At 34.0% G+C, this 22,849-nt stretch overlaps 2 protein-coding genes across 2 annotated transcripts in view; both read left to right on the top strand.

The window, feature by feature from the left end:
- Positions 1-710: 710 nt before the first annotated feature.
- Positions 711-4,038, top strand: LOC136412552 (uncharacterized). Its single transcript, XM_066395633.1, has 4 exons — positions 711-1,017; positions 1,351-1,704; positions 2,376-2,490; positions 3,821-4,038. Exons 1-4 carry the CDS (start codon positions 976-978, stop codon positions 3,895-3,897), a joined length of 588 nt encoding a protein of 195 aa, XP_066251730.1. The 5' UTR covers positions 711-975; the 3' UTR covers positions 3,898-4,038.
- Positions 4,039-7,060: 3,022 nt separating this feature from the next.
- The window catches only part of LOC136412694 (calcium/calmodulin-dependent protein kinase kinase 1), a 72,506-nt gene continuing 56,717 nt past the window's right edge, over positions 7,061-22,849 (top strand). Inside the window, exon 1 of the mRNA XM_066395859.1 lies at positions 7,061-7,290. The gene's annotated coding sequence lies outside the window, so the exon portion shown is untranslated. The remainder of the gene's footprint in view (positions 7,291-22,849) is intronic.

Genomic DNA, 22,849 nt, shown 5'->3' with positions numbered 1-22,849 from the left:
CATAACGATTATATCAAACGACAGTCAAAACAATGAAGCTGTTGAAAACGCGAAAACTTCAAAACAAAGATAAGAACAGCTAGAAATGACCGCTCAAAATCAAGCAACTCCATTAAGCACGAAGAAAAGTTGAAGCTGGAGTATTTCACGTTTTAATACATATAGTTACTTATTATATTTATATATAATTTTTCAATTCAATTTATTTCAAATTTTGTATCAAAATGACCCTATATTTTCATTGTTTATGTTTTTATTAATGCGCAATAAGACAATAGTATTTTAAATATCCATAATTTTTGTTAATTGTACACATATACCATGTTTATATACAATATAAACATGAACAATGAAAAATATGGGCCCTTTGGCATTTTCAAAAAGAGCGTTTTTTGTCGCCATTTCCCTTTTAAAATCATCTTTTAATACATCGTTGCAAAGAAAATTTTATGTCTTTGTTGAAAAAGTAAAATTGGGATCACTTGTTAAATTGGAAGTCGTAAAAAGCTGCTATATATGTTAAGAATTAAAAATTGAGGACATATTACATAATTAAGAGTTTTGACATTTTTGTTTCAAGAAATGATGCAAAAGTGTGAAGGGGGGAAGGGTTGTGAATCACTGCAGAAATGCTTTGTATACATTTAATTTAAACTACTTGCTAATTAGTAGTATGTATCTATTGCGCTTGAGACGAAATACAATTTAACCCACATATGTAGTTATGCTAATTTTATAGTAATTTTTATAGTGGTAATAATGCAATATGTAACTATTAGTTCATGCAATATGAAGGCGAAATCTGTACCTACCTATCTAACATGAATATATCTCCAAATTAAATATTCGCAAATTATCGCTAAAAAATTATGATCGGGGTGGGTAAACTCATTCAGTTTTTAGAGGAAAATACATATAAAGGATCAACAGGTTATTTTTTGCAGTTGCTAAATGAATGTTATTAAATAAACCAATATGACTACAATTCGAGCAAATATTTTGTGTTTATTAGTTCTGGTATGTATTTTTGCATGATTTTACGATGTAGGAATTAATAGCGTAATTCATTAACTTCTATATACTATTCATATAATTTAACTTCAATAAATTAAATAAATAATGAAATACAATTTATTCGGTTTCTTAAAGCTGTTGACGGGTGGATTGACAATTCAAAATTTCTGGTAGTAAACAGAGTATTCCATTAAAAAAAAACCTCTATCAACAGGAAAAATTTCAAACATTTCACTGAATTCTACCTCAAATTCTCTAAAATATTACTTTTGATCTTTTTTTCTGTTTTCTACAATATCCAATATACGACAAGAAAAATAACTCTTTCGCTTTCAGATTTTAGGAGTATCTCTTATAAAGTCAGAGGATTCTGCCAATGACACAGATGTAGTCGATTTGCCTACGTCCAAACCTGAAGGTCATCCCACTGCAAATGAAGAAGTAGTACCACTGCTCGTGTCAAATACACCGAATATGGATTTTCCCGAGAATTTCTCACCCCCATCACACGGCCTCAATAATTTACCACCAAATATCTTCCAATTTTTTACTCAGCTTTTTAAACCTGCAAGATTTATGGAGAAAACTTATGGCCCTCACGTTATCGCCATAATAGGAGATAAACCCTACATTTCAATGGAGATATTTAATAAGTTTTCACCGTTTAAATGGCTTATGCATGCATTCCAGGTAAGTGATTTCAGTATCTATTGTTCATAAAAAAGGTAAAAGAAAAATTACTGAAAATTCTCCGTTTGTTCGTGGGATTGTCAAGATTTATTTTGTAGTTTTGCATTAAAGGGTGAATGTTGGATCAGTTACCATAAGGTAAACCGTTGAATGACCTCCACCTTCGAAAAAGGTCCCGAACAGATACCTTTTTTGGGGATATTTTCCTATGACTTGTGCGTTTATGGCACGGTATTCGTCTCTTTTTGTCAAATGAATTGTCTGAATGAAGTTCAAACAGATTCCATTGAAAACATCAAAATTTTCCGATGATTCTCAAAATAGTGAATGTTACATTAATGAGATTCTTTATTCTCGAACAATGAGTTCACTTAAGGGTTGTCTTCAGGACATTTACTTTGCACTTGACCAGCCCATATTCCTGAAAACCCTTAAAATATCAAGTTTCATCCTAACCATTTCTTGGACTTCCTGCTAGCATTTTTGAACGCGGCCTTAAATTTCCATGTGGATCGATATTTTTTGACGTTTCTACATACGAGTTCCTATAATGCTGATACTGTGCTTGTGCTTATCGTAATTTGCTGATCGGGAAGTTCCTGGCACGTTCTTATTGTTGCGCCCTTATTTAAATGCAGATATGGAGCAGCAATATTTTATTTTGATTGCAGGGCAAAATTCAAAATATATGCGGTCTTTTAACCTCTCTTCCGGGCGATGGGGCAGGAAACATTCCCGAAAATATTTTCCCCCAATTTGAAGAGCCACAACAGAGACCAACAACAGGTAAAAAGATTAAAATCGATCAGTTTTGAAGACACTACTGAGGTAAACAATAATTAAACCTAACGGAATGGGATTTCACGAGATATCCCATATATGATGCGAATTTCTGAAAATAGCATTTCTTAATGAGTTCCATACATATATGTTTTTTTTTCTAATTTTGCAGCGCGATAAAGGAATGGTAAGAAAATGGCATAAATTTGAATATATTCAAGTTGTCACTGTATCTGTAGAATTCTGCGGCAGCTCAGTTATGAAATGAAAGTGCTTACTTTCATTGTGAAATTAGTTGCGAAATGAAATCGATTTTTTTTGGTTTTTATTTAAAAAATTATCGCTTTATTATGCCAAAATTATGGAAAAACCTTTTCATTGTATTTTGACACGTACAAGACATAGTTTTTGTAAATTTTATGCGTTTATGATGTTATCTGAGAAGAACACGGGAATTTTAAATAATGGTTAGACTTTTACCTAAGACTTTGATATTGTGATTAACTTAGGTACTCGATACTTTACTGTTCCAGGGCCAAATTGCTAATTTTCTGTTAAGTATAACATTAAGCTAGTGTCCTAAACATAGATTTTAATAATATAAACTCGAACGAACCTAAATCATATACAGGGTGTAACATATCGTGATGAAGATATTTCAGAGAGCGACAGTACTCTGCAAAATATTTAAAAAACGGTAATAGACCTAGGATCAAAAAGGCATCATTTTCGATATAGCAACGTTTTATAAGAATACCCTTTTTACGTAAAAATGATAGAGGAATTAATTTTTTTGCTAAAAAATGTGATACAAGCATGCGCGAAAAAGTTATGGCTTCAAAAGAGAAAAAGACATGTAGGTAGCGCCCTCTACATGTAAGAGTAAAACTAAGGTAAGTTTCTCATGTTACAAAACCTCTAAGTACCATGTTTCGTCTAAATTCGATACTATTTCAAAAATTACTTAGAAAAAACAAAAATAAAATTTTAATCTCCCCCTGTAGCTCGATAAGTAAGGCCTTGCAGGCCCATGCTTATATATACTTTTTATTTTAAAAATACCCGAGGAAGCGTCCTGTGAAATATCGGACATTTATTAAAAAACACCCTGTATATTGAAAGTGGTGCGTTTTTGGCCATGAGTTTACGAGCATTTTTTTATTATTTTACAAAGTACTATCGCCCCTAAAATATCTCCACGATGATATGTTACATCCTGTATAATGTTGAAAGTATCAGTTTAACTTATTTTCTTAACATCGGTTTCAAATTTGATGGTGTTGTTTTTGTCTTGCTCCTGTCTGAGTTATTTCTCATTACTGTGCCTTTGTTTTAGTACCAAATAAACCAACCATCCATGCATCTCTACCTATACGAATCTACGATATTCCTGTTGGTCACAGACACCCTTAAAAGTAGTCTTAACTCATAGTGATTTAACATACGTATTACTTGTAGCAATCTATCTGTTATTATTATATTGTAATAGGGGAAATATAATTTAATAAATATAAAAAATTCGACAATGTCGAGTTGTTAAAAGTCATAAAATTGTTGTGATAAAATCTTTTGATGAACATTCTTGTTGCTTTTTGGGAGTGATTATTATTAACGGTTCGTCGATACTGCCGTTGTTACGGCATTTAATCGGATCGCTGTTCCTTGTGGTGACTGTGCGAGATTTTTAGTACTTTCCCTAAGAATTAGAATTGTTAAACAATTATGTGGAGTTAAAACTTCTCGAGTATTTTGGGTGAAATTAAATGAATAAGCAATGCTTCCGACTTTCAAACCCACTTTTTTTAAATCGGGGAAGGCATTTCCTAGAAACAGGGTAATAAAGAAAAAATGAAACGTTTTTGAAAATACCCTGTAGTTGTTTATTGTTCAAAAAGAAACATACATGATCCGAGATATCACCGAAAGCCAATGACATGCCAAGGATCATCATAAACTCATAAAAAAGGTATTTTTTAGGGAGGAAAAACCTTTTACTCCCTAGGGAACAAAAGTATTTTCTTCACTACGCCTCATGAATTTTCATACTACCTGTTTTTTTCTATAACCTTGGTCGTAGAAAAAATCAGGTGCACACTTCTGAAGAACAGTGCCCTTTACTCGTTTGAGTGATGATACTCTCTACTTCGCGCCTCAAATTATTCGTAAGAGTAAACATAGCGTTTTCTTCTCTTGATATGCGAATAATTATTCTAACCAAACCAAAGACTATAAGTGGAGGGATATGAACGTTCAAGTCGCCTGCGAGTGGTTTCAGAAAATAGAACGATGGCAATTCCCATAAAAAAATTTAACTCTGGTCTGTACCGAGCTTAATTGGATATACTTTAAAATATACCAAGTTAAAATAAACTTTGCGGAAAGATCTCTAACGTTTTTGGACGTTTTCTTATCGGATGTATCTTTTCGAGCGTACCGGGATCCGGGATTTTTTGAACGCAATATATATGAAGGGTCTGCTGTAACCACTGGAATATAGCACATCCTATTCATATTCGCTGCCTATAACTTATTAAAATGTATGGAATTGACGGGATTTGCGGTTAGATCTGTTGGAATCAATTATCTTTGAAGGTTCTGTTCGCTACAGGACATCCGTAAGTGCGCTAACATCGGGACGACATGTATATTCACAGAACTATACCATAAAATTCATATCTTGTTTAAACTTTGGGTGTGCAACTGGTCTTTAGTCGGCATCAGTACAATATGACACTGACCTCACATTCTCTCTTCTTGTTATCCTAGCAAAATAAAAAAAAATCTCATGTTTTATCGAATAAATAATGATCATTAAGAGCGGAAGAACCCTGTACTTACATAATTAAAATGATCTTTAGGTTGTTATTGACCTGACTTCGTATAGTCCATATCAGCCAGAAGACAATACCATTCATTACCTGAAAAGGAACTTTGCAGGGTTACCGCAAAAGTAGTATAGAAGGTCAGTAAGACGCCGTTGTCTTGGCAACCAGCCGGTGCGATATTGCCACGTTTAAATTTTACGCGAAAAAATTGAGAATGTAGTTGATGTTTTTGCAAAATTCGGCAATTTACAGAAAAGTTATCTATCTATGTAAGTAGTTTTCTAGAAAATGCATTGTCGAATTAATCGGCGACAAATTTTGATAAAGCTGATTTCGGTTCGCTGTGGATTGCGTGTCCAGAAATAGGACAAAAGATTTTGTATCTTAAAGATTTACGTGTTCAAGATTTTAGTACTTTTACATTAGCTTAAGCTGAACTTGAATTAATCCCTCGAAAACGAACTGCGATACAGCTGACCAATACCGGTACTTGAACCCTCCCATAAGAATAGCATTGCCTTCGTAATGGGATGGTTTAAAAATACCGGTTATCGTCCGGCTGCAGCCATTTTCATACCACTGGGTCTTGTACAGGGTGTTCAGATTTGGTTTATTTTGACAGGAGGACTTCATTTTTCGATTAGGCAGAGAAAAACTAGATCATATCTATTACCGTCTCGCAGCTACAGGGTGTTCTTAAACGTGTGAATTTTTTAAAAGGGTATCTGCAAGTCTTTTTCTGTTGAAAATTTTTATTTTTTATATCAACATCTTCAATGCATTTTTAATGCATCTTCATTCAATGGATCTTTAATGAATTTTTCAGAAACGATTAAAGATAAATGTATCATACTTTATGTCATGGGAATTACTAATATCAGAGTGTCCCACTTAAAAAACCATAATTTCTCTCTATAACTCTGAAGATGTAGCTTTTTACAAAGTGAAATTTAAATTGTTGAAATCTATTTAAAAAGTGCTTTGAATTTCATTGAAAAATCAAAATTCCAAAAGAATCACGTTTTCGAGAAACACTCTGTAGCTCCGAAACGGCGTTCGGTAGCAAAATGAGGTTTTCGCTATTAAACGGTTTTCAAAAAGTGAGTTCATCACTGTAAGCTACTTTCTCTGTCTAATCGGGAAATGGAGTTTATCAAAGAAACAGACTAAATTTGAAATACGGCTCTGAATGTTTACAGGAAAAACTTTATAAAATGGTAGTAAAAATAATCTCAGGATAGTTTTAGATTAATTAGTTAATATATATTTTTTAATTAGGCTGTTTGTGTTCAGGCCAATCTTTATTTTCTATGGCTGCCTTGAAAATAAACGTAATCGCAGCAATAGGTGCTGCCCAGCATAGAAAATCCTGCATTACAAAATAATGTAATAAATTACTCACTTTACTTACATACATAGATGTGCAAAATGCACTTTTTAACTTACACGCTCAAGTAGGACTTATTGCTTTAATTTGATATTAGATTTAAGCATCTTGCGTAGTTTTAGTAAACAACGAAAAAATGGCCAATTCTTTTTTAAAACTAATGCAGCAAATTTGAAGTGAGCTTGTAATCAAGCTACATTTTTTATTTAAATAATTCCAAAACGTTTGAGTTTCAGTTCTTGCGTATTTAACATTTGTATGTTTATCATGCTGTCGTCTTCCAGACTCCGGGGTTTCACACCGCGCTGAAACTTGGCAACATAGTCTCGGATCGGCGGAATTTCATCAATCCGGCAAGCGCGCCGCGACGCTCAGTTGGTTCCCGACCGAGGCCGATTGAGCAGTCGGTAGAGCGAAGTTGACGCCTTTCAAATTTTCGCGCCAGCTGGAAGGTTTACGCGAATAGTGAATAGAGACCCGGAAATCCTGGGAGAATAGCTTCGCAAATCGTCGTTTTGGCTCATTTTAGAGTGACCTTAGAGGCTCTAGCTTGAAGATACTGAAATTGAGCGGTGCGACGACCAAAACAAACAGGTAAATGTTTATTATGAATGCTGAATGATGTTCCCTGGATTTCTGTTTCAACAGAGTTGAACGCAAATTGTATGTCCTGTTTCTGTGAAAAATTGTCAATGTTTCGTGTGGGGTTTTTGTAGCAATTAGTGGCAAATTACTGTTTGATTTACATATGGTTAATTAATTTTTTTTAGGTGTATAACCTTGCCAATTAAAATAGATAAATGCCTTGCCTAAGACCGAAAAGCTTTGGCATGGAGATAATTTTTTTCTTGCATTTTCTGCATACTGACCATGCAGGGTCTTGTTGAACATAATTTATTACTCTCATTGAATAATTTTATGCATAGCACGCGAGAATAACTTTAATATTATCTTTAACTTTTGTTCGGTTTCTAAAGAAACACAAGTTCTCCTCAAAGCTTTATCACGTTGATTTGCACATCTTAAAAAACCTAAAAACGAGCATAAAGGAACAATGAAAATATTTTTGAGAGTAGAACATATCGTATTTCAGAAACGGATCGTTTATGTATTAAGATTTTTTCTTAAATATATTTTTTTGAATAATGAACATGTGTTTAAATGGTTTTCCTGCATCGTTTTAAATTTTTACCAGAATTGAAGTCTCGGATTTTTTCTCTTCAACAATACAAGCTATCTCTTAAAAATAACACAACAAAATAATAGTTCCATCGATTGATTATTAACACGTTTGTTTAGTGTATACAAAATCGATCATTAATTTTACTTTGACTTGCAATTTTTTAATTGCTTTACCTTAATGTACTATCAAACTTTTAGTTCAAGTCGGGATTATTAATTGTTTTATTTTGTTAAATCCAAAATCAGATTTCCTTCAAGAACCATTACAAGTACCCGCAGTCGATGGAAAAATATTGTAACTGACTCGTGGTTAATGGACGATTTATGGTATCAAGGATATTATTTGTTTTGATTATGAATTGCTTTCATTAATACGTATTGGTTAAATAACTATTAAAGGAACACGTAGCATAGCTATTACTAGCTGATTAGATTTCCTCATAATATTTACTGGCCGGCATTTGTATGTCATTATTATGTCAGCTGGTCAGTTTATTCTTGACGAAAAATTACATATTTGTAGTGTCACATTGGCGCCTGGAGTAAGTCTGGGTAAAGTCAGGTTGGGCATTGAATCATTTACTATGCGGCAAAATAAGTTGAACGCTATAATAAAACTTTTCTGGGAAAACATAAATAAAAAATATAATTTGACATATTATTTAGCAAAAATGGGAGACTGCTTAGTGGAATATTGAATGAAATTAATTTTTTAATTCCTATCAAGATACTCGTTTAGCAGCGCCTTACCTGAACTATTAGGATAACATTGATTTCATTATGAATTGTCTCTGTGGAGTTTTTTAAAGGCCAAAATATGCAAGGAAAAAACATAAACACTGTACGAAATCTAAATGAAATTTCGTAATAAAATCAAAACTGTTCCTGTAGCTACCTACGCTTCAACGTTAATGTCCAATTAGGCCTCGAATTTGGTACTATTTACACGAGTGCTTTGGCATTCGATAATGATGGAAACCATTGACGCATTGGATTTAATATTTCACAAATCAATCTCTCATTTTAAGTAAATAATATGTCAATTATGATTGATGTTTTCCCAATACAGTATTATTAGCGTTCAAAAATAGTCCACTTATTCTGCCGCTCAATGTCCACGTACAGAGTGTTTGAAACTTTGTGCGTCATGACATACATGTAAAAATTGAAAATGAAATTTTAAATTTGACTAGGAGTCCTTGAAGGACGAACATTGAGCTCCATTTTTATAGAGAACAGTCGATTTTTCTACTTTTCAAAAGAGCGGAATAACGTCATAGTTAATTGTAATAATTTGTGTTCCCAATATCCGAAAAGGTCTGATCGCTCTTATTAACTTTCATTAAGAAAGTTTTTCCTATTCACTATTCTTCCAGAATTACAGAACAATATAAACATTAAATTACATCTAAATAATATACATGATTTTCCATCGAACGAATATTCCTACTACCACGTTCCTATAAAATACAGGTCGATTCAGGGTTTAATCGGGAAAATTTAATAGGCTATAGAACTCACTTAAAACTTTTTTAAATAAAAAAAAAAGCATTTTTTTTTAAATCCGAATGGTTATGGTTACTTTAGCGCATTGCTAGTAGTTTGACTATGAGTTGTATTACCGTATTTCTATAGTTATTTTGGCTCTATTGTGTTGGCTATGATTGATGTAGGCAATTTAAATGGCAAATTTAAAAAAATGGCGACCAGAACGTTAGCTATTTTTTCGCAGTGCTGTCAACCCAACTTTTAACTATCCTAAAATTATTAGGGGCTTCAAAATCGATCCTGTTTGTGTTGATTTACAAAATTGCTTTCTTCTCAGAAATCTTTAATAATACATAGAAAATGTTCAGAAAATAGATGTTTGTGTTTAAAATTACGATATTTCTCAAAACAGTTAAAAAATTTCCATTTTTCTGCAGTGAAAGCTTAAAAATTGGAAGAGCTTTAACAAAAAAAAAAGAAAAAACATGAAACTTTGACTCCTTGTATTTTTGTTAATATGCGTTTGTCAAATAATGTTTTCCTGCAAAGTTGATTTAACGATGAATTTTTCCATAATCGGTACCACTCTCGAAACGGGCTGAGATTAAATTTGAAACGTCCTGTATATTTACTGAAATTTATAATTTTTATCGTTTAAATCAATCAACTAATTCAAGTCTTCACTAGTGCTAAAAAACTTTAGTATAAGTCGGCACTACGATACTACTGAAATACTAGTTCATACCATAAATAAATTTAGTAGAACCGATAATGGCTAAATTTAACATTGACCTTGCTAATCGAGACTCTTAAATACCACCAACAGTTCCATTGTTGTAGAAGAATCGTTAGTCGGTCATCACTGCAACATATAATAAGAAAAAAAGGAGAGTAAGGTCATCGAAAGAATCAAAACAGATTGGGTACGTGTGGGTACGTTATTAAAGCAATTTTTAGAACCATGAGCATGGGTACTATTCAATGTTACCTCGACTTTTATGCAAGGTTAATTCAGTACCGATCAAACAAGATGTAGAACAAGAATCTATGGGTGTAATCGTCTATTCTGTGGGGGTGTTTTCTTTTGGTCACTATGGGCAAAAAGTGAGAAAGATCATTTACATAGAATAACCATCACCAGGGTTTAAGTGTCGCGTTAAGTGATCTTATAGCAAGTAATATGAAGCGAATAGTGACCATTTTAGTTTAAAGCTCCTAATCATAGATTCTATGCCTTTTTCTTTTAAAACGTTTTATACTCATAATATTGTAAAATGCATATTTCATGGGTTAATTTGATTGATGGGACTATTCACTTACTGAACTTTCTCAAGTTTTTCCCGAATTACTTCATTTAGATTTTCCTATAACACTGGAATATCAGAAAAATTTAATAATCGTTTTATTTTAAAAATGAGATTTTTTGTGAAGATTTTGCCCTAGTATGAATTCTTAATTAAGTATAATTTACCGTCACGTGCAGCGATCGATAATGTAGTAGGTATTTATAGATGTTCACAAGGCTGTATCAACAGATCGTTCATTTACTTAAGGGTCATTGAAGTGCAGTTAATTTTTCACGCCCCTAAAATTGGAACATAAACAACTAAAAATAGCTTAAAGGGATTGATTGAGATAAAGCTCAGCGTTTTTCGCCTATTATCCCTTCCATAGGAGCAACACGAACCATTGTGGTTATAATATCCGCTTTGTTATAAGTTGGGTTGAAGACTATGGTCTCCACCTCGTAAAATATATGACACTGCGCTTAGATGCAAAGTGATGAAGTCATGTACATTATTTAACAAAACTTTGCAGATAATATGAATAAGAATCATTGTTACATACATAACGTTTCTTAACACAATACCTTGATGTTCAAAGTCGTTTCTAACCGCTCTAAAATTCGCAATGCCGAAAAGATACACATTGACACGGTTAAAGCTTGCTCGAATGGAAAATTTTTATTCGATTATGCATCTGAAGAACACTCTGCCTTTTCTCCTTTGACGATTTTTGATGGGGGTGATACCTTTACATATATTCCAAAGTTTCACATCCGGTCCTCTCGTAGGTCCCCGCTGATGCTATTCCTCGAATTTCTCTTTGGATTTTATCGTATATCCACTTTAACAGCGCGTGATGCGACTGACGTGACTAAAGTGTTCCAGTCTTCCAAAATAGACTAAATTTTTACAATGGCATGCCCAAGATAACATTTTCGTTTTTCTTGGTATCTCAAGCATGTTCATGGCACAAATTTGACTCGCGTATACCTAAATGGTATAGGTCGACTATTATGAAAATTTTTTCCCCATTTATAAATTGACGCGGTAATTTTAAAATAGAACGAAGAGTTATATAATTCACGTACTCAAGTAAAGAAGGAACTTTCGGCTACATCAGCTCCGTACATTTTCAAATTATGGCCGAAGCTCTCAACGAAAACAGCTATATTAAAGAAATTCGCCAAATTGACAAGAATGACAAAGAGCGGTTGGTCGATATATGATACATATACATTTTTAACATATTGACTTATAATGCTCCTCCTTGCTATAGGAACTTTTCCGAGGTTTTTAATCTGGTTTTATCAACTGAATTATTTTTTACTATTGTTGAGTCATTACAAAATGGTCTGTACAAATACTAAGGCAACTAATATTCTATGATATACATGTTTGATCATCATTAATTGGCGAATTAAACGGAGCGTTTTTATCACAGAACGTATAAAGTGGTTTCCTTTAAACTTTTCCTTTTCGCAGCCACTTTCGTTTCGGTAGTTATTTGATAACGATTTGCAATTCTGTTCGCTGTTAACAAAATAAAGAGTAAACCGCGAATAGTATTTGGTTAACTATACTTTTCTGTTTCTACCATTTTTTTTAACGTGCATTCCTATTTCTACCACCTCGCTAATCTTTATTGCTATTGTTGAATTTCACACTTTAATTTACGCAGTCACCATCTCTAAATCTTATAAACCTCAAGGCATTTAAATTAACTTTCTTTAAATGTACTATTTAAGTTTAGTAGAATCTACCTTGTGAGTCTAGTAAAACTATACACTGGTACTTGTTATAAAATAACTATTTCCGAAATTCGAACTTTAATAGCGTTCGTATTATACCTGCAATAGGTAAACTTTTGCTTCCATGCATTATTTTCCCATAAATCCGAAACTACATAGTTCTCTATTTGCACATCAGAAAAACTTTAGTAATGAGAAATACCACGGGAAATTTCAAGAACAGCTGACATTTGAACAAATTGTTCTTCAGCATTTCGTTCAACTTAACACACAAGAGGAAAGAGGTATAGAATTGAAATTTTTCAAGATTGGAGTACGAGCAAAACCAGCAGTTATGAAACTTTTCAACAACGTGACAAACATAAATATATCCAAAGGGAAAAGTGTGCCCTAATCCCTAGAGCACTCATCCCTTTTTTGATGGAAAGGGCCCTCGGGGCAGGCTCTATCGATTCGCCTTGCTATTAATTTCATTAAAACGGAACTGGCAAATGTGTAGTCGTTGGTGCGACAATGAACACGAGAATAGCATCGCAAATTGAACTGGAAAATGGGTCATTATGTTACAAATTAAATAATATTCTTTCTCAATTTGTTTTCATTTTTTCGAGTTGGAAAATTAGCATGAACATAAAATCAAGGATATCGAATGCTTAATAATTATCCAGATTATCAATTTATTCTGTATAATATATTTTATTTGTTGCGACAATTACACTAAACTCAATCATCTAAGAATTGATATCACTTCGAAATGTACAAAAAACTTTACGGCCTGCTGTATACAAAGGTACAACTCATAGCTCATGCAATAAAAATGACACGATGGCTTCCAACCATACAATACACTTTACAGGCTTTTTTGCAAACATATAGCTTACCGGTCTAAAGAGGATGACAACACGTCACATGAAATAATATTCAGTGTCTCCAATATAAGAATAATGTTGGACGTTGAGCATGTACAACATGGGGATCTTGTAAATTGTAATACATACAGATTTGGTTAAATAAGACGAAAAATATATTCAAGGGAGTAGTTGCACGACACAAGCAAATCCAGTGTTTTTTTCTGGGACACGCTGTATAAAAAGGTAGTAGCAACTCCGTCATATTAAATGGAACAGCGTATATAATATTTCAATTTTACGTTCGCTATTCCCTTTTGATTATTTCTGATTAATAATTCCTATACCTCTTTCTAACAGTTTATGAAATATTAGTGTTTTTATTATTCTTTTATTCGAAACGAGGCCCCGGGAAAACGTGTTTTATAACGCGATTTGAATTTACAAAATTTACAAATTTTGAAGATGTTTCGGAAAGTTCCACGAATGTTCCCCATGTAGACAAAGTGGATCTACCTTGTACAAGGTGGCTCAAAATGAATGCTTTTATAAACACTAAACCGACCCAAATTGCGTTTTATTTTTAAAGAGAACATCCTGTATATTAGCAAATACGTTGAAAGACAATTAAATGTTCTTTCCAACGCTGCATCATGTTACTATACCTAAATCATCATATTTCATTAATAAATCCTGTTTGTGTATTGTTTCCAAATATTGGATTATTTCAACATTTTTGCCGAAAGTGGCTGTGGAACGCCATGATGGTTGGGAACAATTCAATCGCTCATATAATTGTGAATATTCGTTTGTGCGTTTAGTTTTGGAACAGGCAAAAAATGATGGTTGAGCTGCAATTTCCACGCTGAATGTGAAAAATACAGTGTACAAACAATTAGCTTTGTAGAATTATATTTGGAAATAATACCTTACTCAACACTAAGGGCGGGATTGTATGCTATCCTCAGCTAAAACTATTTAAGAATAACGTTCATCCTTTACTAAGAGCTCAGACGAACATTGAACAATGTTAATGACAATGTAGCTGCAAATCTTTCTAACGGCTTAAATTACGCTATCGCTTCCAAATACGTTCCTAAGCAACTTCTATATATAGCTGTAGAGCTATAGAAGCTATAGAACAAACATCTCAAATCTTACTACAGGAACAGTAACAAGAGTTTAGAATTAGGCCAAAACAAATCTTAGATAAACCTGTTAAAACTAAACAACATTTAATTGCCATGGAAAAAAACGCATACACTTCTTTGTATAGAGCGACAATACTAAAATCCTTGACCTTGAAAATGATCAAGGTCGCCCCAGCTAAGACAGAGTAAACAAACATATCCAGTACACTTGTACTGGTCTACATTCCAGACATTCCATTGTCAAGTGTTTCAGCGCCAGTTAAAGGGGATGTTTCCTTAATAAGAAGATAGACCTGAAGGAATGTAGGTCGGTCGGTCACCGCAGGTAAGACAGAGTACGCAAACATCCAGACAAAGACCGGATGAGCACGTGACATGTGTCATACAGGACTGCTTTATCCCTCTATTTTTGTCCCGGACCCTCTGATCGTACGACTCAGAGAGAGATAGCATGATAATATTGAAGATTTTCCCGCCGTTTATGTCGTTTATTTTATCATAACCTCAAAAATATTTGTTTTGAGTTTAGCCAGAAAATTGTTATTATTGCGCTATTTGTAACTAGAATGTGATTAAAATAGTTGGAAATTATGCTTGGGGGTAATAACTATGTGTCTAAGGCACTAGGGTGTCCTTGTGTCTCTTGGAGCAGCCCTTCCCGGAACCAGAATACAGTACATCAGATTTATGTGATTTTACACCCTATGCTTCCCCATTTGAAGAGTCGATTGATTCCCTCTCGAACTTATTCCTAATATGACCCTCATAGGATGTCCAAGAAAGTATCCTTCCTCCTGACTGTGCGGCAAACTAACAATATAAAGAAGCAACTTTTATACAAAGTAAGTTTAGCTGAATCACTCTTTTTAAACCTTAGCACCCAACACTTACTTCTACCATTGCTTCTGAGATACTCTGTATATGTGATTAACATTCAGTTACTAAATTATAACTTTAATTAGATACCCATTACCATTACTTTTTTGTCCAAACAATTATAATAAGACCTACACGCATGAGGTCGTTTAGATGCACTAGATGAATGGTTGCACAACTAGATCGTTTTATGGGTCTACTTACTAAATACAAAGTACATAAAGCTGTAGTAATACGCTGACCCTTTTTATCGCCGTTCTTTGTTGTCCTGAGTCTATAAGGCATACAACTGACTGCCGTGTAAGCTTCCTTGATTGCTTTAATTGTAAAACATTTGTGTAATTGTGTAATTTCCTACTCATTTTAAGGGAAATACGAGTATACGGGCCGGTTTCCAAATGGTTTGTTACATTAACGAACTGAGCATTAAGTTTTAGGTGCAGAGCAAATTTCTGTTATTCCCCTATTCTGTACATTTTTATTCTCACTAACTTTTTCTTGGTCTCCTTAATTCCCATTTAAAATTTTCAACCTAGCAGTTTGTTTTAACTCTCATGAACTTCCACTTTGTAGCTTCAACTATTCCGACGAGTTAATGTAAAAAGTTAAACATTTCCACTCTCATTATATGTATCTATATCACTTCCGTGTGGTAAACATAAAAGTTAGCGACGACGCCAACTTGGTTAAGTGGCTATATTTGACGCATCTTAAACAGGCCCTATGAGGTCTGTGTGTAATTAACTTCAGAATACTTAATTAACCGACTCCATAGTGTCATGCTAGATCGATGCGGTTGTGGGGCTCACATGCTTTATTAGGCGTCCTGTAGTGCATTTCAAAGTAATAGGAGTAATGAGAGTATTAATGGGAGACACGTGTGGAAGAGCACCCTATTTAGTTCAATTTGGTTCTCGGTTGTTTGTAAATATCTTAGTCGTAGGTATAGCTCGGTAGCTGATTTCTGAAAATGAACGTAATATTTTTATATGTAGCAAGTGTGAAGTAACTTGGAACGCATGAGTGTGAAATGTTCACGCTCACGCTCAAATCACGTGAGTTTGAAATGTATCATCTTTCCTACTAGTCAAGTCTTATTTTTCGTACCCTCGGATATCTCATATGTACGTATACATATAAGTGAATTCCAAATCGTTGGTTATCTGGATATGTATCTATGGAGATGTGACTAGGTATCGTATGTTTTATCTAACACTGGGAATACGACTTCTATATAGGTAATAACGCTTCATAACCAAAGTATCAAAGTAGACCTATACAATAATATATTTTTGTTGGAATCTCTCGCAATAAGTTTTAATTAGAAAAGTTTTCTTTCTTCTTTTCGAAATCACACGAGTGTGTTAAGAAATTTTCGTACACTTTACATACACTATTTTTCCCACGGTTGTGGACTATACCTATAAGAAAGTAGGGTAAAGTAGTTTACCCTACCGGGGGACTCGAATCTTGACTGCTGCAAGTGAAGCTTTTGACATTTTTTGATATTTTGTTGAATATTATTATTGAAATTAACATCATTTAGGAATTTTCAAAACACGTAGGATGTAGCTAAATTATTGATGAGGACATAGCAAAACATTCCAAACAAAGCGGTACCGCAATATAGCGGCCGCTGTGTAAATATTCTTGACCTGTTTACTGAGCAATCACTAAAGTAATCAATTTCAAATAAAAAAGTCAAAATAGCATATTTATGAATTTAACGAAATAGTTTGACGTTTAAAAAAATAGTAGGCGGGTCAATAAAAATACGAGCTATAACTGGTCACTCTCATATCACAAAGCGGGCCGTCATTGGTCGGTTTCATATCTGAGGGATAATACCAGCTGCGACTTGTTCGTTTCATATCTTATGACTGGATTTGATACGTGGTTTAAATAAGTAGTAGAGGTTTGTCTGTGGAAAACGTACACCATGTTCGTGACGAATTTCTAATTATTTACTTTTAGCATCTTAAATGGAGCTGCCGGGCAGTTACAACCGAATAATTGTCGAAATAAGGAACGCCAGTAGCATTTTAATTTCGTTGCCAATTTACTCCTTAGCATGTTTTTCAATTATTATTTTCGGATTTACGACATATCCTGCTTGCTCTACAGGGTAGCCTATATTGATATGAAATTTTCTTCTTAAAATAAGTTTTCCTATTGACTGTTAAAGTCCTGCTACAAAAAAGTGGACCACCCTATATATTTAAAAAAAAGTTCCATCCTTTACCTTTAGTTCCTCTCGTGAATGAATAATATTAAAAAGCTCGAAGCGAGCTACATAAAGAAAATTTAATATAGCTTACATTTTCATAAATTTATCTCTAAGCCAATATTACAGGCCATTTTGTAGAATATTTCAACTTCTTTGTCGAGGCCTTTCCCCACTTTATAAATTTTCTCGGCCTGCTTGCTACTGCTGGAAAAAAGGCAAGTAAAATACCTACTCGTTTTTCCTACCTTGTTCGACGTTAAAGCTCGTGGGAAACCAAAGTATTGAGGCCCTTCCAGGTGGATTTCCATAAAAATATTCAGGAACTAAATTGCATGTGTGTCGGCAAATTTCAGCAACAAAGACAAATGGCTCTCACCGGGAAATTGTGTTTCTATGAAGTTGGATAAAGAGGATGGAAAGTGGATTATCATTATCCAAAACTTTTCTAAGGGCACCTGAAAGGTTTTCCTAATTTACCAGGTATACCGGTATGAAATGAGCGTCAGGATATAAATGTCTCGATATAGGGCATTTGTTGTAAACAAACCTTTTTTTTTTTATTGCTTAGTTGGTATACAAACTGACAAACATATTTAGTACAAATCAAGTCCTTGAACAAATAACACTATATTATTTCATTGTGCCAAAAATGTCGAATTTTCTACCACAAAATGATGATTTGCGGAAAGCATTAATTTTTTGCTTTCATTTGAAGAAAAGTGCTGCAGAGTCGCATCGAATGCTTGTCGAGGCATATGGTGATTATGCTTTATCAGAAGCAACATGCAAAAGACGGTTTTAACGATTCAGAAATAACAATTTTGATATGCAAAACGTAGAACGTGGCAGACCACCAAAAAAGTTTGAAGACGCCGAACTGCAATCAATATTGGATGAAGATGACACTTTAAGTCAAAAGCAAATGGCAGAAATGTTAAATGTTGCACAACAAACAATTTCTGATCGTTTAAAAGCTATGGGGAAGATCCAAAAATGTGGAAAATGGGTGCCGCATGAATTGAATGAAAGACAGATGGAGAACCGAAAAAACACCAGTGAAATTTTGCTTCAAAGGCACGAAAGAAAATCAGTTTTGCATCGAATTGTTACTGGAGATGAAAAATGGATTTATTTTCAAAATCCTAAACGGAAAAAATCATGGGTTGATCCGGGACAACCATCAACACCGACTGCAAAACCTGATCGATTTGGCAAGAAGGCAATGCTGTGTGTTTGGTGGGATCAGAAAGGTGTGGTGCACCACGAGCTTTTAAAACCTGGTGAAACCATTAATACTGTTCGCTACCGACAACAATTGATTAATTTAAACAATGCGTTGATCGAAAAACGATCAGAATGGGCCAGAAGACACGGGAAGGTAATTTTGCTCCATGACAACGCACCTCCACACAAAGCAACACCGGTTCAGGATACCATCAAAACACTTGGCTGGGAGTTGCTACCCCATCCGCCATATTCACCAGACTTGGCTCCTTCGGACTACCATTTGTTTTCATCGATGGGACACGCATTGGCTGAGCAGCACTTCGATTCCTACGAAAAAGTAGAAAATTGGGTGTCTAATTGGTTTGATGCCAAAGAGGCACATTTCTATTGGCGTGGTATCCATAAATTGCCAGAAAGGTGGTCAAAATGTGTAGAAAACAATGGTCAATATTTTGAATAAATTTTCTTTTTCTTTCCTTGTTAAAATTGGTGTTTTATTTTTACAAAATAGCGCTCATTTCATACCGGTAGACCTGGTATATGCAGAGAATCATGAGTAAAATTTCATTACGTATCGCTTTAAGGCAGAACGGCTAGGCCTGAATGTGTTGCAGTATCAAATCAATTCTTTAATGGACTTTATGTTCTCATTATTGATAAGGATTCGTTTAATCACCTTGGAGAGGTCAGGAGGTTAGAAACCCTTATGGGGGCCAACTCTGGAAAATCGAGCAAATAGAGGTATTTATTTGGGATTACTGCAAACTGGATTTCTCAATCCAGATCTCGGTTAGCATTGTCAAATTCATTTATTAAAGCTCGTTTAAGATTTTCCAGTTTCACATACAAGAGATTGAACAGTTTTTTATATACGGATAATTTCCCGATTTCCAATTATGTCAAAATTGTCGAATTTTAACACATTCGGAAAAATGTTGAATGTCTTCTAGCTGGAAAGCCTGAAAAATGATGATTGATCTTCAGACTAGTAAGTATGGCAAGCAATAGAATGCTCATTAATTTACATTCTTGTATGGCTACAAATGTAACTTTGGTTTCTTTAGTATTAGGGCTTGAAGTTTAACAAATTTAACCAATAGATACAAAGAATAATATTCCAAACAATTAACTTAATATTCCTTTGTGTCAGAAGGTGCCTGAACGTGGGTTGACTTGATATTTTACTCCATGACTGTTCTCTAAATGTTCCCGTACTTATGTGACTAATTCGGAATTTATTGGCGAAAAAAATCCGCAAATAGGCAGGAAAGTGACTCATAAAAATGAAAATTAAATAAGCAATGTTCTCCTGGGAGGAACAATTTAAAATTTCCACACGCTTCAATATCTCCCTAGACGCTCATATTTTGCACAGAATAGGAATGAGTCGCGCCCTTAGGAAAGTTTTATTCATTTCTCCTCGGATCTTTGTATTCCAGGTCCTGAAAGCTTTATGAAATTCTTGTTTAATACTGTTTGTGCCCGAGCAGCATCCATATATCTCCTATTTTTGCCCCTAATATGCAAATATTCCATTCGGGGCTCAAGTAAGATGTTCCGTGGAAGGCATGTATATGAGACTTGAGAGTGGACGATATTATTTTTTAGGGTTTTCTCGAAATACATGTAAATAGAGAATGCCGTCTCAGGTCTAGTAGTTGGGCAGTTTGATTTACATTTGAAACAAAAACGTCAAAAGGTGTATAACTTGCGGAAAAATATGCTTCCTTTAGGGAAGTATAATATTAAAACAAAGAGGGGCTGAATTGAGTTATTGTCCTTCGTACCCCCAGAGCAGTCATGCTTCAAGCTTAGAGCTATGTTATAATCCGAGTTTATATACCCGCCTTTTCCATAAAATAACTTATTTCGGTCCATTCTTGTATCCGTTATGATCAGAAAAACCACAGCTTCTTATTAGGATGTGATGGGCACACACGATTAAGAAGAATATAATGGCAGATGTATGATTTAAAAATTGAGGTTGCTTCCTGTCACCATATATTCCTGTCCACAAATCAACGGTATATTTTATTACTTTAATTTTACCTATTAGCTCTTATGATGAGATGATTGGAAAATTACGTCGCTTTACGATAAACTGTAAGGGAGACTTGCGTGTGGTGGCCCCCTTAACTTTAACCCTTAATCATGTCGTTTATAATCGTTCCATGAAGTAGCTACATGCCATGTATATGTGATGGGTTCATTATACGAAAATAGATGCCAATACGGCCGACGTAAGGACATTTTAATAAGAATTTATTTATTTATTCTTTTAACAAAATCTAAATTTATGAGAATAGAAATAATTTGGCACAAAATAAGCACGTTTCTTTTTCATCTCAATCACTCTCAAAAACTTCAATATCTTAATCAGAATTATAGTCAAAAATCAATTTTCTTTTTGTGTACACTGCGTCTGTCCTTTTGTGATTTTACTTCTTGTTTTGTGCTCTTAGGGACTTTTTCGATACTTTTCTCTCCCTTACTCCATCAAGTTCCACAATTGTAAGCCTAAGAACCAGTTTTTCAATGTCCAGTTAAGGTGCGACAGCTCTGACTTAACTACTAACTGAAGGTGAAAAGTTTTTCAAACTGCAGTCAGGCTCAACTAACAAATGAAGGACGCATAGCTATCTCAAACACCTTCGCAAGAACCAAACACACTTTAACTGATGGTTACGCTCGACTGCAAGCTACGTAACATGCACTTTAGCAGGACGTTGAAGAACCAGATCTAAGGGACCTTTGCCTTCATAGGATAAATGTTTGGGAGCCATCATGGAGATGCTGGAAATATTTTTTTAATGAATTTCTCTTTCTTTTTAATGAATTTTAAATTTTGTTATGAATTTCTCTATCTTATGATATCCTATTTTATACAGAGTATGTGAGATGGCAAGACAAAAAGTCACTGAATTATCAATCGACCCTCGTACCTTATTGACCTATAGATATATCACACTAAAGTTGATCAATGTAAATTGTACCATTTAAGAAAGACCGACTTTTCCGATTCTTTCAGTTATTTTAAATGTTTCCTATTTAAAAATTGAATAATTATATCTGAATCATTGTGCTTTTTTCTGCTTTCATTGATTCACTAATCAACTTATAATCGCTTTTTTACATGCCTTACTTTATAATGTAAGGAAGCCTTACAGCCTTGAACTACCATGATTAAAATACTTTTAAAAAAATCATCTATTGCCATAAAGCCGCTACTCGGCCTTAATAATCAGGATTCAAATTTAAGTTTTATGAGTTGTCTAATTTCACATTAATGTATATTACCATGAATTATTTTGTTATTTTGTTGGTCTAATGAGCATATCAAATTTATTTCGATAACGCTGCGGCATAACACGGATATCATCATGAGGACTACAATTTGTCTTTGTCGAAGTCTAGTCCCTTAGAATCGATATTTTTATGTTAAAGAAGTGGTGTATTGCAGAAGCAACCTCAAAGCCTCTAGGGAATATCAAAATTGTTTTGGTTGTTCGTCGAAGTTCGCTGTTTTTCAAATAATGAATAATGAATATAAGCATGTCCCCATTGGACCAACTTATATTTCTTAAAAACATCTCATTTGATTCCAATTACATCGTAGGGTCGTCAAGGACGCACTCAAGGAAATGTCTGAAATAGAATCACAGTTAATGAACCTCGATTTTGCTGAACTTTAGCGAAGGTTCATTGATCACTGTGGGAATAGGAATATTGGTTTAATCCAAGGTTTTTATAGCTGGAAAATAAGTTTTTAACTTTTTTGTTTTGCATCTTTTTAGTAAATTTCCAATAGTTACTTTTGTTTTACCTAAGTATTTTGCTTTAAATAGCTACGTAGGAGGACACACCTGAGGACGCACAATAGGCGTTGCCGCTCAAACTCTATTAAAGTTATTCAAAATGTTTATGGTCGTGAAAATCTATTAAAATTCTACCAAAACCAATTTTATTTACCTGTCACAGGATACCTACGTACATCTTGTGTCAATAACATCATAGTTTCTAATTAAACTGGATGGTGTAGGTTCGTAACAGCCCTGAACATTAAATCTATTTGAAATATAGTTTGAAATATTTGCAATTACAGCCAAAAATGACGAAGAAA

Source organism: Euwallacea similis, chromosome 12 (genome assembly GCF_039881205.1).
Source record: "Euwallacea similis isolate ESF13 chromosome 12, ESF131.1, whole genome shotgun sequence".
NCBI lineage: Eukaryota > Metazoa > Arthropoda > Insecta > Coleoptera > Curculionidae > Euwallacea > Euwallacea similis.
The sequence above is the reverse complement of the archived record's forward strand: the minus strand, read 5'-3'. Positions and strand labels throughout refer to the sequence as shown.